This window comes from Chroicocephalus ridibundus, chromosome 9, assembly GCF_963924245.1.
Source record: "Chroicocephalus ridibundus chromosome 9, bChrRid1.1, whole genome shotgun sequence".
In the NCBI taxonomy this organism is placed as follows: Eukaryota; Metazoa; Chordata; class Aves; order Charadriiformes; family Laridae; genus Chroicocephalus; species Chroicocephalus ridibundus.
The window spans coordinates 1,023,073-1,038,797 of record NC_086292.1 but is presented as its reverse complement, the minus strand read 5'-3'; the positions used below and the strand labels follow the sequence as shown (position 1 = coordinate 1,038,797).

The 15,725-nt window shown below is 61.4% G+C and overlaps 1 protein-coding gene across 1 annotated transcript; it reads left to right on the top strand.

Annotated features, from left to right (window-relative positions):
* The first annotated feature begins 7,493 nt into the window (after positions 1-7,493).
* LOC134520847 (uncharacterized) lies at positions 7,494-12,756 on the top strand. Its single transcript, XM_063346713.1, has 5 exons — positions 7,494-8,075; positions 8,782-9,189; positions 10,225-10,326; positions 11,052-11,092; positions 12,159-12,756. Exons 1-5 carry the CDS (start codon positions 7,820-7,822, stop codon positions 12,342-12,344), a joined length of 993 nt encoding a protein of 330 aa, XP_063202783.1. The 5' UTR covers positions 7,494-7,819; the 3' UTR covers positions 12,345-12,756.
* Positions 12,757-15,725: the final 2,969 nt, after the last annotated feature.

The following is a 15,725-nucleotide window of genomic DNA, read 5'->3' as shown; positions in this document are numbered from 1 at the left end:
AACGTTGGTGGCTGTGGCCAGCTGCAGAGCGCTGGCGTCTGCCCCTAAATCCCGGCTGCTCTCCCCAGAGCTGACCCACACGGGTGCCCTCCCATGGCGAGGCGCCACCGGAGCAGAGAAGGGCTTCTGGAAGCGCGTGAGGACTTCTGCGACGTGACTGTCACCTCCACCAGCCCAAAGCAGGCTGGAGGCGACGGACGCCGCCGAGTGCTGTGCTCAGGGCTGGGATGTCGCGGGGCGGTGGCAGAGCAAACCCGAATTTTGTGATGCACCTCATGAGGTTGGGGGGACTTTGACAAGCCGGGGGACACTTCAGCTCGGGGAGGGAGAGACTCCTGCAGAGCTTCCACCCATCCCTCGCTTCAGCCCTCAAAGCTCCTTGCGCTGGGTTTGTCGGCAAACTTGAAGCCCTTAGAGCCACAACGCTTTGTGCTTCTGCTGCTAAGGAGATCTCCAAGAAAACTTTGAGACAAAATCCACCTTAGTTAAAGGGAAGTTCTGAAGTTTTCACAGGCTTCAGAAAAGCTGCCTAAACCCCCTCCTCCGGTGCTGAGAGGGGAAGTATCTGCGCGGAGTACTTCGTGTAACCATCAAATACTTGGGGTTTTTTAATATTAAAAAAACGAAAAGCAACCACAGCTTCCAGAGCTACAGCTTATGAAAGAGGATCAGGACCGTGAGTGTGCTGTAATAACAAGAAGTGACTCTGGCACAGGGATGGCTGTGGAATACCTGGCTGACCACTGGAATAAGGCCGAATTCGTTGCTGAGAATGAGTTCTTGAGTGTTTCCAAGTCAAGCAAGGTCCTTGCTCAGACCTCGGCCTAATCTGGGATACGCAAACTCTGGGTGCTTTGTGCCGGCATCACTTCTGGGTTTATTCTCTGCGAACATTCAAGCTCATAAATCCCCCGTTTGGCCGTGACCCTCGCTGGGTGCAGAGCCGTGAAGGTGACGGTCACTTTGCCAGACCTTAGAGGACAAATCCTCTTTAAAATCGTGACAGTAAACAATTCTGATCTGTGCAGTCCAAGGATATTGTTACTGCAACGTAAGAAATGGTCAAAGTTCCCAGGTAGCCGGGGAGGGATGCTGGGGACCTTCTGGGGAGCCGAGTCCTGCACAGCCCTGTGCCTTGTCGGGAATACCAGATAGCTGAGGTAGTGGTATGGGAAATGCTGAACTGGGGTATGGATGTAGCAAAACTGGGAGGAATGGGGTGAAAAACAATGAAGGGTGGGTTGTTTATTTGGGAGGAGTCAAGGCCGGGGGGAACAAGTGCAGCGAAGTAAAGGGGAGGGGGGATAAAAGGGAGAGTTCCCACCTGTCTTCTCTGTGGGTGTCCTCCCCAGTCCCTGCCTGGCCCTGGCCCCGCAGCGGAGTGGAACCAGCCTGGCTGTGGGGCAGGATCGGGGGTCCGGGACCAGCCTGGCTGTGGGGCAGGATCGGGGGTCCGGGACCAGCCTGGCTGGGTGTCAGACTGGGGGTCTGGGACCACCTGCAGGAGGGACGGTGGGTCTGGGCACAGGAGAGGAACCGGGTCGCGGCCATTTGTGTGATGTGCCCAAGCGTGAGAGCTGCGAGCGAGTGTCGGCCCCACCAGCTGGAGAGCAGGAGCAGGATCAGGCCCTTCCCATCCTTCGTGTTCCCGTGGGGGCTGTGTGTGGGTCTGGGGGTGCCAGTAAAAGCGGTGCTCGCTGGCCGTGCCCATCTGCCGGCAGCCGGCTGTACGGAGAGTGCCTGCCCGTGCTGGGGTACGAGCTCTGCCTCATCGCTGCCTGGGCTTGGCCATGGGGGACAGACTCGAGGGTGTCTTGCGAAGGAGAGCAGCCTCGGGGAAAGAGGCAAAAACATCAAGTAAAATGCCATCCTCCAACTTTCCTTTGTTCCCAAACCCTTATAGACTTTCCCCGCCCTCCAGAAGCCGCTATTCTTTCCCAGAGCATCGCTATCCTCTGCAGCTCCTCCATCGGCCTCCTGAAACGTCCTTGCCCCTCATCCTGCTCACCCCCCTGCTTCGACACCAACCTTCTGATGTACCCTCATCCCTCCAGCACCTCCCCGAGCCCCCCGGGCTGGCTGCACCCCCCCGCCCGGTCCTTGCGTGTCATCGTTTAGAGCTGAAGAGAGATTGCAGAGGCACCTTCCTGCAGCCGGACTTCACCAGGGTGGTCTCAAATGGTTAAAAGCCGACGGCCCGGAGCTGCTGACCACTGAGCATGTTGCTTCATGCAAATTTTGAGGTCAGCACAGATGCTTGACTTCCTACAGTGTTGCTTTCGCTGCACTTCCAAGGCATGGGAGACATGAGCTCTCTGCGGGGATGCTGCACCCTCTGCTCCGTCCTGCTGCTCGCCGGTGAGTCCGGGAGGGGGCCGGCGGAAAGCGACTCGGGGGGTGTGTGACGCTGGTGAGGACACATCTGGAGCGCTGTGTCCGGTTCTGGGCTCCCCGGCTCAAGAGGGACAGGGAACTGCTGGAGAGGGGACAGCAAAGGGCTACCGAGATGCTGAGGGGACTGGAACATCTCTCTGATGAAGAAAGGCTGAGGGACTTGGGTCTTTTCAGGCTGAAAAAAGACAACTGAGGGGGGAGCTCTTCAACGCTTATAAATACTGAAAGGGGGGGTGTCAGGAGGATGGGGCCAGGCTCTGCTCAGTGGTGCCCAGGGACAGGACAAGAGGGAACGGGCACAAAATTGACGATGGGAAGTTCCACCTAAACACGAGGAGGAACTTCTGTGCTGTGAGGGCGGCAGAGCCCTGGCACAGGCTGCCCAGAGAGGTGGTGGAGTCTCTGTCTCTGGAGACATTCCAACCCCCTGGATGCGTTCCTGTGCCACCTGCTCTGGGTGACCCTGCTCTGGCAGGGGGCTGGAGGGGATGATCTCCAGAGGGCCCTTCCCACCCCTGCCACTCTGTGGGTCTGTGAAGTGAAAGCTGGGACTGGGATAATGCTCTGCTGATGCGATAAGGAGCTGACAGTGACCATGGAGTGCTCACCTGAACCACAGAAGGCTAGAAATTTGGGCGGAAGCATAACAACGTAGTTCATACACTCGCTGCCAAGCGTCTGCCAAAGCCACCCCCTGAGAGAGCAGTGTCCTGCTGGACCCAGCGCGGCCTTTCACTGTGCTTCTGCTCACCACTGCTACGCCTGTGTCCCCCCCACTGCTACGGCTGTGTCCCCCCCACTGCTACGCCTGTGTCCCCGCTGCTACGGCTGTGTCACCACCGCGTGATTCCCCACTGGTCGTCTCAGGACAGCCCAGGAAGGGTGAGAAGGGCAGGACGGATGTAACTGCAGAAGATCTCTTCTGCTTTCATCCATGTGATGCTAATATACATGTGGAAAGGCTTTCTCTGGTTTACAATGTGGGTTGGAAATCACAAATTCCACCCTGGGAGGGCATTTCAAGAGCCAGCCCCAGCCCTGGCCGTGCCCCTTCCTGCAGGGGACAAGCAATTAGCTCTCGGGCTGATTGACTGGTGTTTCCCAGCCCAGGCAGTGCCCTGCGAGCCCCGGGGAGGCAGAGCCCGGCACTGCCAACGCTCAGGTCCCCCACAAATGCCCCCAAAAATCCGGCTGCGGCAGCTGGGTGTCGTGGAGAAGCGGCTCCTGCGCGGGGGGCTGCGGGCAGGGGGCGAGGGGGGCTGCGGGCGCCCGGGGGCCACGGAGGGGAAGGGGCAGCGGGGCAGCCCCTGCTCTCCCTGGGGCGGGGGGGGGGGGACGCTGGCGCTGAGCTGCCCCTGCCCCTTCTCGGCAGGGGGAAGCCTGGCTGTCCTCGTCCAAATCCATCAGGATTCGCTCAACGGCACCGTGGGGCAGTCCGTGCTCCTGCCCGTCTCCTACACGGTTGATGCTGCCTCTCGCTTCCCGATGTCGATTCACTGGACGTTCCGTAACTCCTCGAACACGATCATCACCTGTGCAGTGTTTCATTGCTCCCTGGGTCCCGGGGGAGCTCCCAGGAACTGCTCTGCCTCCTGTTTCCCCAGACTCACGTACCGTGGCCGTGCTGAGCTCTTCCCCGAGAACGGCTCCCTGCTGCTGCGGCACCTGAAGCTCAGTGACAGCGGGGTTTACAGTGTCGCCTTCAGACCATCATTCCAAACCTGGCACATCTCCCTGGCCGTGCACGAGCAGCGTTTCCCCCCTGGGCGTCCAGGTAAGCGTAAGGTCCAACCCTGCGCCTGAGCCCCACAACTCCCACCCACGGGCTTTGGAGATGGGAGAGGAGCCAGAGTCATGGACCAGCCTGGCCACCCCGTCCTCTGCTTCTGTCCCTCACCCCATCTCGGCACTCTCGCCACCATTGAGAGGGGACGTTTCGGGGGGGCCCTGGCCAGGGGTGGCTTCTCTGGGGCAATGGGGGGTTCATATTCCCGTTCCTCATCTCACAGGGAGTAACCCTTGATGCCCAGGGCTGCCATCGGTGCAGTTACCAGGGCAGAATGGGCAGCTTTGTTTTGTGGGATGGAGCAGGTCAGGGTCCTCTTTGCTGCTGCCCTGCTGAGCAGAGGGGATGGGAAGCGTTTCCCAGCCTGGGCGCTCCCAGCTGTGCAGGGCAGGCGGCAGAGCTCCCTCTCCCCAGCAGAGGCAGGAGGAGGAGGAGGAGGCCCCGGGCAGGCAGGCAGGGGGTGGGCAGCTCAGGACACCCCCTGGGAAGGGCTTGTGCTGCGCTCGGGAAGGGACATGGCGCCGCACACCAGCTCTGGGAGGGTCTGGCAGGCGTTGAGGGCCCTCAGCTACTCTGCCCTGCTCGGGGATGGCGTCGAACCCCCACGGAGACGTCCTGCGGGCCCCTGGGGAAGGCAGGAAGCCCAGGAGATGGAGAGCAGGAGGGACCGTGGGGTGTGCGTCGGGGCCTGGGAGCAGGAGTCAGTGGGCAGCGGCCCACGTCAGGCCGAGCACGTCGGCCCCAGGCCTCGCACACGGGGAAAGCTCCGCAGCGAACCGTGCCCAGGAGCGTGCCCATGTCTCCTTCCACAGACACCGAGCCGGCCGGAGGAGGAGGGACTGCCCCGCGCATCCCCTGCTATGTCTTCGGAGGCTGCTACTGCTTCATCCTGCTCTTCCTCCAGCTGCTCCTCCACCTCCCGTGGCTCAGGGTGAGCGCACACCTCTCCTCTCCGGGGGAGGTGACCTGGGCTCTCGCATCCCACGGGAAGGGCAGAACTGCCGGGCTCCTCCGCAGGGGATGGGGCAGCCCGGCTCCACGCCATGGGGGGGATTTACCTCTGGGGAGGCTGCTCCGGACAGCAGACCCGTCACACGGCCAGGACCCCCCGGAGACACACAGCGGAGCCGTGGGAGGAGGGACGGGGTCGGCCCCGGTCTGCTGCAGCCGGGCGTTTCGGGGTGACTCCTGCTTTGTGCCCACAGCCAAACTCCCGGGAGGCGTCGAACACCGAGCCCCGCTCAGTCTCGCACCCCTGGAGCCGGCAGAGACGGCCGCAGCCCGGAGCAGCTCCGCCGCGGGGGGCGACGCCGCGTCCCGACGCCTTCGGGCGCTGCTGAGGAGCAGGGGGGGAAGGTGGGGGGGAGCAGCGGGACCCCGTGGGGGTGCCGCCGCTCGGGGCAGCGCCCTGACGGCAACGCCTGCGCCGGAGAAATACACCCAGCTCGTTCCTCACCCGCGTTTGCCCGGTGGCTCCCGCTCCGGCTCCTCCCCGGGGCCGGGGAAGGCGGGGACGGTCCTGCTGCAGAGCCGTCGCGCTCTGCCCCGCGGCACCTCCCGTCGCTCGGCACCCGCGCCCGTGCCCGGGAGGCGCCTGCTGCCCGGGCAGAGATTTCCCCAGCGCGGAACGCTCTCCCAGCGACCCCCCTCGACTGGCCCCGCTTCCCCCCCGCCCAGCCCCGGGCAGCGGCAGCGGCAGCCGCCCCGTCCCCGCCGTGGGCGCAGGGTGGAGGGTGCCCGGCCCCCACCCTCAGTCCCCGCAGGGCGGCGGGACCGGGGCTGGGGTCTCACGCCAGCGCCGCCCACCCTGGCACGGCCCCCAGGGCCAGCCGCGGTGCGGACGCCTCGGCGGCAGCACCTGGTGCGGCTCCTCCTGCCCCGGCCCCGCTCCGCACCCCGGGGAGGGGACGGTGACCGGCTTCTCGTCAGCCACGCACCCAGACACCCCCTCCCCGCTCCGTGCCCCCTCCCCAGCCAAGCAAACACCCTTCCTCCAACAGCCTGCTCCCCGCAGAACCCGGGGCCGCCTCTGCAGCATCCCTTGGGCCGGCCCAGCGGCCGAGCGAGAGGGCAGAGAACTTCCCCAGAGCTTCTGGCGAGCCCAAGGTGGCCGAGGCATCCTCGGCGCGGGGCTGCCGGGGGCCAGGGGCCGCTTCTGCCGGGGATTTGCTGATGGTTCTCTGCGGGCGGAAGAGTGGGCACCTGGGGATGCCTCGGCTGGAATCCATGCTCGCGTCTCCCCGCGTGCGACCAGGGCAGAGGGGGTGACCCCACACACCTCTGGCCGTGGCGTGGCAGCCGGGAGGGCTGCGGAGGTTGGTAGCCACGTCCCCGCTGCAGCCCAGCCCCCCCAGCACCAGCCCACGTCCTGCTCTCGTGGCCACCAAGCCGTGGTCAGCTCGGAACAGCGGCTACCAAGACCGAGTTCGAATAGCCGGAGGGGGCTGCGCTTCTGCTCTGGCTGTCTCTTGGGGTGGGCGGCTGCGTGCAAGGGGGTCCCCACCCACCGCCCCACTCCCCCCCCAGCTAACAGGGTGCTGGCCATCGTTAACAGGGGCAGCAGGAGCTGCGGAGGAGTGCGGCCCCGAGGAGCTGGCACAGGGACACAGGGGGCTGGGGGCTCCCGGGGGCCGAGCTGTTCGCTTCTTCCCACATTGGCAGCTCACTGTCCCCCTTCCCGAGCTCGAGTCCCCCCCTCCACAGCCGCAGCAGCTTCCTGGCACAACCACTGCCATGTCGGGGCTTCCCCTGGCCCTGCTCGGGGAGAAGCTGTTCCCTCTCTGCAGCCGTGGAGCCTCCTCTCCTCTCTGCAGGCTGCGACCTGCCTGCATCCCTGCCTGCATCTCTGCCTGCCTGCCAGAGCCTGCCTGCAGCCCTGCTGGAGCCTGCCTGCTGCGACCTGCCTGCAATCCCTGCCTGCATCCCTGCGGCCCGCATCCCTGCCTGCCCAGGGAGGGCTTGGGCAGCTCCCAGTCCCGCGCTGGACCTGCTGCCTGTGGGTTTGTGCCTCTCTGCAGCCATGGGCCCTCCTCTCCTTCCTGCAGGCTGCCACCTGCCTGCACTCTGCCTGCCTGCCGGGGCCTGGCTGCACCCCTGCCTGCATCTCTGTCTGCCTGCACCCTGCCCACATCCCTGCCTGCATCCCTGCCTATGTCTCTACCTGCTTGCCTGCCCACCTGCATCCCTGCCTGCCTGCATCCCAGCCTGTAGGCCTACCTGCTGGGATGTGCCTGCATCCCTGCCTGCCTGCGTCCCTGCCTGCCTGCATCCCTGCCTGCTTGCTTGCTTGCCTGCATCCCTGCCTGGAGCGCTGCCTGCATCCTTGCCTGCCTGCCTGCATCCTTGCTTGCCTGCACCCCTGCCTGCCCAGGGAGGGCTTGTGCAGCTCCCCGTCCTGCACTGGACCTGGGGGTTTGCGCCTCTGGCTGGAGCTTTGCAGACCCTTTCCCCGGGCGAGGGCCAGCACCAGCAGGGCAGGGGAGCGGAGCCGGCTCTTCCCTGGGAATCCAAGGGGCCAGGCTGGGCTGGTCCCCGGCTGGGACCCCCCCTCTGCCCCGCGTCCCACCACCGGCACTCGGAGCCGCCCGTGAGCCGCGATTGCCGAGCACAGGAAGAAAGCCGGGGCTCGCACGCTCGCAAATGAACCCTGCGGCACGCACGGGACTGAGGAAGAGTCACCGACTTCCTCCCCTGCCGAGGCGCCGGCTCGGAGATGCTCGCTGGTGGCCTCGCTGCAGAGGCTGGTGGGTGCGACCCCGTGCCGGAGGCGTGGTGACCGACCGACCAGAGCTCCCGCTTCGGTTCCCCTGCTGTGCTCGGGGCTGGCCCCCACACCCGGAGGAGATGTCGGCCAGCCGGCACCGCTGGAGCCTCGGCTCCCTCCTGCTGCTCCTGGGTGAGTCTGGGCTGAGCTGGGGGTCGTGGGGGACGGGGAGCATCGCCAGCAGCAGCCGGCGGAGGGGTGCGGGGCAGGGTGATGCTGCTGCAGCCCCTTGCCTGGGTGGCGGTGACACCTCAGCGGTGGCCCCCAGGACCCTCGTCCCCACGACACGTGGCGTGGGGGACCTGCGCTGGCATCAGTCCCAGGCAGGGCCGTGGTGGCCGGAGCTGCTCCATCCACCCGCCGGTAATGAAGAGCGGGGGGGGCTGTGCCTTTGCCTCCCCCGTTCCCATGGGGGCAGGAGGACCCAGAGCTGCTTCACGTGCAGATGGGCAGAGGGGCAACAGCCGGCCGTGACGCGGCGCAGGGCGCTGAAGTGCCAAGGGACAAACGGCACTGGGGGGGTGTTGGGGGTCTGGAGCCATCTCTCAGCCCCGGCTGGGGCTCTCAGGCCAGCTCAGACCACGCTGCGAGCCCCGGGGAGGCAGAGCCTGGCACTGCCAGCACTCGGGTCCCCCACAAATGCCCCCAAAAATCCGGCTGCGGCAGCTGGGTGTCGCGGAGAAGCGGCTCCTGCGCGGGGGGCTGCGGGCAGGGGGCGAGGGGGGCTGCGGGCGCCCGGGGGCCGGGGAGGGGAAGGGGCAGCGAGGCAGCCCCTGCTCTCCCTGGGGCAGGGCGGGGGGGACGCTGGCGCTGAGCTGCCCCTGCCCCTTCTCGGCAGGGGGAAGCCTGGCTGTCCTCGTCCAAATCCATCAGGATTCACTCAACGGCACCGTGGGGCAGTCCGTGCTCCTGCCCGTCTCCTACACGGTTGATGCTGCCTCTCGCTTCCCGGTGTCGATTCACTGGAAGTTCCATAACTCCTCGAACACGATCATCACCTGTGCAGTGTTTCATTGCTCCCTGGGTCCCGGGGGAGCTCCCAGGAACTGCTCTGCATCCTGTTTCCCCAAACACACGTACCGTGGCCGTGCTGAGCTCTTCCCCGAGAACGGCTCCCTGCTGCTGCGGCACCTGAAGCTCAGTGACAGCGGGGTTTACAGTGTCACCTTCGGACCATCATCCCAAACCTGGCACATCTTCCTGGCCGTGTACGAGCAGTGTTTCCCCCCTGAGTGTCTAGATCCACGTAAGTGTGAGCCTGCTCAGCCACCGCAGCCAAGCCTCCCGTGCTTCCTGGGCCTCCTGCGTGGGAAGGAGCGGGCGCCGGGAGGGTGATTGTCCCACCTCTGGAAGGGACGGGCTGCTGCCAGGGAAGGGAGGAGTCCCAAGGATGTCTTACACGGTGCTGTAGGTCTCTCTTCTTCTTTTGAGAGGAAACCCATCCTGTCCCGCACTGCCAGCTTTACCAGAGCGCAAGGGCTTCCTGTGCAGCTGCGTCTCTGCACCAGAAACGCTCTTCTGCCAGCCTGGCACTCGCACCTGCGGACGGCTACAGGGCAGAGAGGGGCTGGGAAACCTCAGCTGGGGTCCGGGTCCTGCACCGCAGCAAACGCGGTACTCACTGGGGAGGGGAGAGCGCTCAGGGATAAATCTGTGCCTTCATGGGCTAAGGAAAACACACCGAACGATCGCGATTTACGCCTGCGCAGGACGGGTATATCACAGGGCGGTCAGTTAAGCCTCGGTCCCTGGGGCAGGACAGGCTCCTTCGTTAACCTGCCGGAGCCCGGGGTGTTCGTTGCCCTGACCCCAGCCCCAGTGAGGTGCCTCACGCCCCCGCTCGCCCTGACCCTGTCTCTCGCTGTTCCCTGCCCTGCTTCGTCACTCTCCGCAGCGAACACGGCGGGGCTGAAGTCCCAGCTTCGCACCCAGTAAATTCCCAATCCCCTCCCTGGGTTTTTGCCTCCTCCGCTGGATCTCCGCCACCTGTTCGGTGTGCGGGGGTGTCGGAGCCACGGCAGCCCCCGCGGCACGGTGGGTGCCGGCGGCACAGGCAGAGGCGCAGGAAGGGAAACTCATGGATACTCGAGCTGGAGATGGGGGTGGGCTTTTTGCAATGCAATATTCCCTTTGGCCCGCGCGTCCGCAGTGCTGCCCCGCCAGCTCCTCCTGCTGATCCCAGGAGAGTGACGTAATCAGCAGGAACGCTCTGGAAAATGCGGTGAAACTGCTGCAATTGCTTGTTTAGAAAACACTTCACCGCCTGTTTTCTTTCAAACAGCGAACACTGAGAAGCCAGAGCACGTCTATTACTGGGCAATTGGAACTTGTTCTTCAGTCGCCCTCCTGCTGTTCCTGCTCTTCTGCTGCCTACGGCGCCGGGGTGAGTGGGTCTGCTCCTGCTTTTCACCCTTCCAGGCTCCATCCTCCACCCAGGCATACTCTTGGGTGCTGAAGGCAGTGGAGGGAGGGCCCAGGAGTTGCCTGGGTTCTGCTCTTCACACCAAAACGGTTCCTTCTGTAAGAGCACCTCCCAGACGTGCCACCTCCTTCCAGTCGCAAGAGCTGCTGAAGGCATTTCAAGTTCGTAATGCAGCCTAACGAAGCAGAAGCACGGCACGGGGCTGCTGCAAAGGTTTTCTGGAGAACTCACACCTTTTGGTGCTGAGACCAGGATCAAGGTCCTGCAATGTATCTGGTCTGTCAAAGAGGTACGAGGTCATGGACTCTGAAATGCATCCTCTACGTGTGGCCATGACTATTCTGTTGTACTTACTTTAAAACCCCAGCTGGGGAGATACCCTGGGGTGATTCCACTTTAAAGTAAGTCAACAAGGTGCCTATCTCCACGGCTTCCATCAGCGATGCCTTGAAAACCTTCATCGCTGAGGATGCCTTTGTCAGGAAACAAATTCGTGTCTTTCCACGGGGGAGACTTCACTTGCACTTAGAGAAAGTACTTAGAGAAATCTCCATCTTAAAGGCAAAATCCATATCACCCTCCTCTTGAAAGCGCCAAGGGCGTAATCCTGGCTCTCCAGCGCTGGGAGACAGGAAGGTGCAGACCATCAGTGTGTCTGCTGGATAATAAAACTGACCTTTTCCTAGGTGCAGCTCAGCAGAAGAAGAGGAGAATCACTAAACAGCAGGTACAGGGGGGATGTGAAGGCTCTTGGGCACAGGCAGCTGGGTACCTGCTTCCTGCTGCCTCGAATACAACATACTGAGCTGCAAGAATCAGGGCTGGATATAAAATTAGGAAGTTAATTCATTATCGTAAGGGAAGGCTGCCAAGTGCCTGCCCTTTGCCCAGCTGGACACTTCCCCTCCACCTCCCTCCCTGTCAGACCCCAAACCAACCTCAACCTGTCCTGCACGGCAGGGAAGCCTTGGGGCAGCTTTGGCCAGCAGCAGCGAGGAAAATGCAGAGAGATGTGCAGATAATCAGCCCTCCCTGCTTCCCCGTCTCATGAGTCCGTGTTAAAGCACTTCTTCAGGGACCCGTGTGGATGACCTAGGGACTCAACGGGGTTTTACCTGTGAAAAATAAATAAAGCAGAGAGAAAGTGGCACAGAAACCCAAGTAGATGGGGCTTTGAGCAACCTGGTCCCATGGGAGGTGTCCCTGCCCAGGCCAGGGGGTTGGAAGCAGATGATCTTCAAGGTCCCTTCCAACCCAAACCGTTCTATGATTCTGTAAGTAGGAGACGCGAGAGCAAGATGGCTCAAGTCATTTCTCTGCCCACCACATAGTGCTGGGGAGGATGTCTCCGTGGGGGTGGCAGGTGTCCCATAAGTACCAGAGTGCTCCCGAGAGCACGTCGTGCAGATCCTACCAGCCTACAGTTGTTTCCACACAAAGAGGGCAAAGAAGGTTTTGTGATTTTGTTTTTTCTGGCGAAAATAGCCAAGGTTGAGGGTAGGTTCCCCACCCTGTGCTCTCTGGTCTGGAAACCACGACAAAACTTCAGCCAAGGTTTTCATCCCTGTTTCCTACCTGGTGGGCTGAGCCAGTTTTGCATCCATGGGGTGGGGGAGCGGGGCCCAATGTTCCCCCACCGATACCCCGGGTAAAGCCCTCTGGACTTTACGTAGCTCCTGCCTCTGCCATCTCCTCCTTGCGTGCAGCCAGTTGGCAGCTCTGGACCCCTCCTGGTCCCAAGGCAGCCTCTGGAGAAGGCCCTCATCTTCGGTGTTTCCTTTGTACTTCTCTAGGTCTCCAGTGTGGAGGAGCCCCACATGGGAAGCACTGCGGCGAGGGACATGGCAACCATTTATGCCAGAATTGGAGACAGGTTTGAAGAGCCACAGCCCAGACCGCCATCGGAGGTCGTGTACACATCCATAACCGAGCCTGGGCCACCAGCACTGGACACGGGGCTCTACCATCTCCTGGTTTGACTGTGGGAGCTGCCTCAAGCGGGAGCTTTGCGGAAGGCAGTCGTGCCCCAAAGCGAAGAGGATGTTTTTGTTGCTGATGCTGCACCCTGGGCGCTCCCCCTCCTGAGCCCGGGCCATGAGGGATTTGGAGCCACGGCACACAGAAATGCATTAGTTTGACTCGAACTGCAGACTCTCTGGAATTCGAGGGGTGAGCTGGTTTTAGTGTCTCCTTGAGACTTTGTGAGAGTACAAAGACACCCGGCGAAGGAGAAAGATGCCTAAGGCAAAGGCAAGCCAACAGCTCGTCCCTGGGAAGCTTGCTTCCATGGACTCGCCTTCGCTTGAGGGGTAACGGAGAGCATTACGTGGATTTTCATTGTGTGTCCCCCATTCACTACCAATAGTCTTGTCATATTAAAAGGCTATAAGACCCTTTGACCTGAAAAGTTGTCCTTATTTTCATAAATTTGGCAAGTAATTGTTGAGCAGACTCTTCCTACGATGAAACTTGCTTGACCTCGAGATCCCGGGGCAGCAGGTTCCTCTGCTGTCGGTTTGCAACGTCCCTTTGAAGCACGAGGAGGTGGGGCTTTCTCTGCAGTGGGTGTCCTGGCACGTAATGCCGTTTCCTCAGGACTGTATGCATGGGTGGAAGGAAGCTGAGCTGTGTAATTCTAGCTTAAAATTAAAAGGCCACCTCTCCCCCAGCAGCACCGGCATTTTCAGGCATCTTTAAAGTTCAGTGAGGGCATAAATCGATTTTGTTTCCCTCCGGGTTCCACAGAAAGCCGGGTAGTGTGTACCGAAACATGGGGCTTCGTCACTAATAATAAACGGATGCTACGAAAGGATGAGCCCTCGATGCTGGCGGATACACCAACAGAAAAACTGCATTTTTCGCTTCGTGCTGTTGAAACTCTGCACTTCTGTGGTGGATGGCAAGCTTAGCCCGGGGGGGGAGGAGGACACAGGCCCTACGCTTGCCTCGCACCGCCGAGCCGCTGCCAGGTCCTCGCAGCAAGCCCACAGCTCCTCCTGCAGCCCCAGAGACCAAGTGCCCGCAGGGTTGCAGCCGGGGTCCCGCTTCTGCCTGCGAAACAGAGAGGAAACTGCAGAAATTAATGGGGGAGGGAAAAAAAAAGTCAGGGGAAACAAGGCTGGCCACATTTGCTCCACGACGCTCGTCATGCTTCCCTATTTCTGCCTTCTCCTCTCCGTGTCTTTGCTCACCCTGAGCTCCCGCCACAGAATATGCTTGGTCTTCGCCCACGCTGTATCTCCCATCCCTGTCTCTAACCCACACCTCAGCCTTACTGGCCACCTCTGCCTTCTCATTTCCTTCTTTGAGCAGCTTCTTCACGGGGCTTTGCCCGCCAGGCCCTTCTATATTTGCTCATTAAGAGCTTCGGTGTGGCTTTCCTTGTGGCTACAAAATGGCTGGGTACTTGCAGACTCAGGCGCTCGCTGGTCGCATCTCAGAGCAAGCTTCCTCCCACTGGGTCCGCACAGCGCATTGTCTTCTAAAGACTTCGAGCGGTGCACCGGTCCTCTCAACGGCCTCGCTGCTCGTCATAATTTATCCTTCCACGTTTCGATCCACCCCAGGCCCATGTGGCTGAATATCATCCTTTGAGACTGCGGCTGAATGAAGGTGGACCTGGTGACAAAGGACAATGCCTTCTTCACCTCGTTTTTTTGCCAGCAAGACAGGCCTTCAGCAATCCAAGGGCCTGGAGCAAGTCCACAGCGAGGAGGACTCCCTCGGTGGGAGAGGATCAGGTTCGTAAGCAGTTTAAGCAAAATGGACTTGCCAATGGGCCCTGAGAGGATGCACCCACGAGCCCTGAGGGAGCTGGCTGACGGCATTGCGAGGCCACTCTTGATAGTCTGTGAAGGGTTGTGGCAACTGGGAGAGGTTTCTGAAGACTGGGGGAGAGCTTCTGTCCTCAGAAAGGGGCAAGAAGGAGGACCCAGGGAACTACAGGGCAGACAGCCACGTCTCAGTCCCTGGGCAGGTGATGGAGCAGCTAATCCTGGGAACCATCTCCCAGCCCATGAAGGACAAGCAGGACATCAGGAGGAGTCAGCATGGATTTCTGAATGAGGAATCCTGCTTAACCAGCCTGGCAGCCTTCTGCAATAGCTTGGTGGACAAGGGCAGAGCAGTGAGTGTTGTCTACCTTGACTTCAGTAAGGTTTTGACACCATCTCCAATAGCATCCTCATAGAGCAGCTGGCGAAGCGTGGGTTAGATAAGCAGATTTATCAGTTTCATTGGCTGAAAACAGGCCAGACAACTGGAGCCAGACACAGTCCTGGGCAACCTGCTCTAGGTGACCCTGCTTGAGCAGAGGCTTGGACTGGCTCATCTCCAGAGGTGCCTGCCAACCTCAGCTATTCTGTCCTTCTGGGATTTGGCCACACTATTTGTTTAGAGGCAAAAAGTGTCACAGTTGTCCCTCATACGGGGGTTGTTCAGGGCCTATGGGATGCGTATCATGGCTACCCGAGCTGATTTCGAGTGATGAACACAGCCCAGTCAAGATTACAGTTGTCTGCCAAGGCTCCGAGCTGCCCCTCTTTGTGTGTCCTCAGGCTGGAAGAGCTCGCTGTCCCCTGGTGTCCCACGGCTGGGCCTCCAGGCACCACCTTCTCCACTGGGACTGACCGGGTGAATCCGACTCCTTTTTACCGATTGCTTTTTTTTCTCTCGTTTAACCCTAGGCGGAGAATTTCAGGAACCCCCATATGCAAAGCTCTGCGTGGACACCTCCGCTGGGCACCCAGATGGATACTGGTGATGGCCAGGAGCACACCTGCCAGAGCAAAGCCCTCTCCTTGCCCGGACTGCCCCAGCACGCTACTGTCCCGCTGTGGGCAGGACTCATGAGTCTTTCCCCGTTGCCCTTGACTGCAGGGGGGTGGCGGTTTGTCTTCTCCAGCCTGGGGACCGCAGCAGGGGGTGAGCAGCCATCGGCTGCTCCCTGCACGTGCCTGCTGCATCCTGGGCTTGGTCCTGCTGGCGGTGGAGGGGTCTCCAACTGCTGCCTGCAACAGGGATGCTGATTTTGACTAGAAAATGCAATCGGCTTTCTCATCTGCGCACTTCTGATTTCTAGCAGAAACCGACGATCGTCCTGTCGTGACTTTGAGGTCGCGGCAGCGTGGGAGGCAGGGACCGGGGCTGTGCTCTCAGACAGCCTGTGGCATGAGCTCCTCGCCTGCTGGGGGTCACCTGCCCTTCTTATCTCTCCCCAACCACAATAAGCCACGCTCCCCCAAGCAGCAGCTGTGCAGCCTCTGCCTCCCCGCCAACACTTACAGGTTTGCGCCGCTGTATTTGCTGCCTGGTCTCCCCCAGCCCCTCAGAGGGTGCGGGGTGCAACGCAAGTGCCGGAA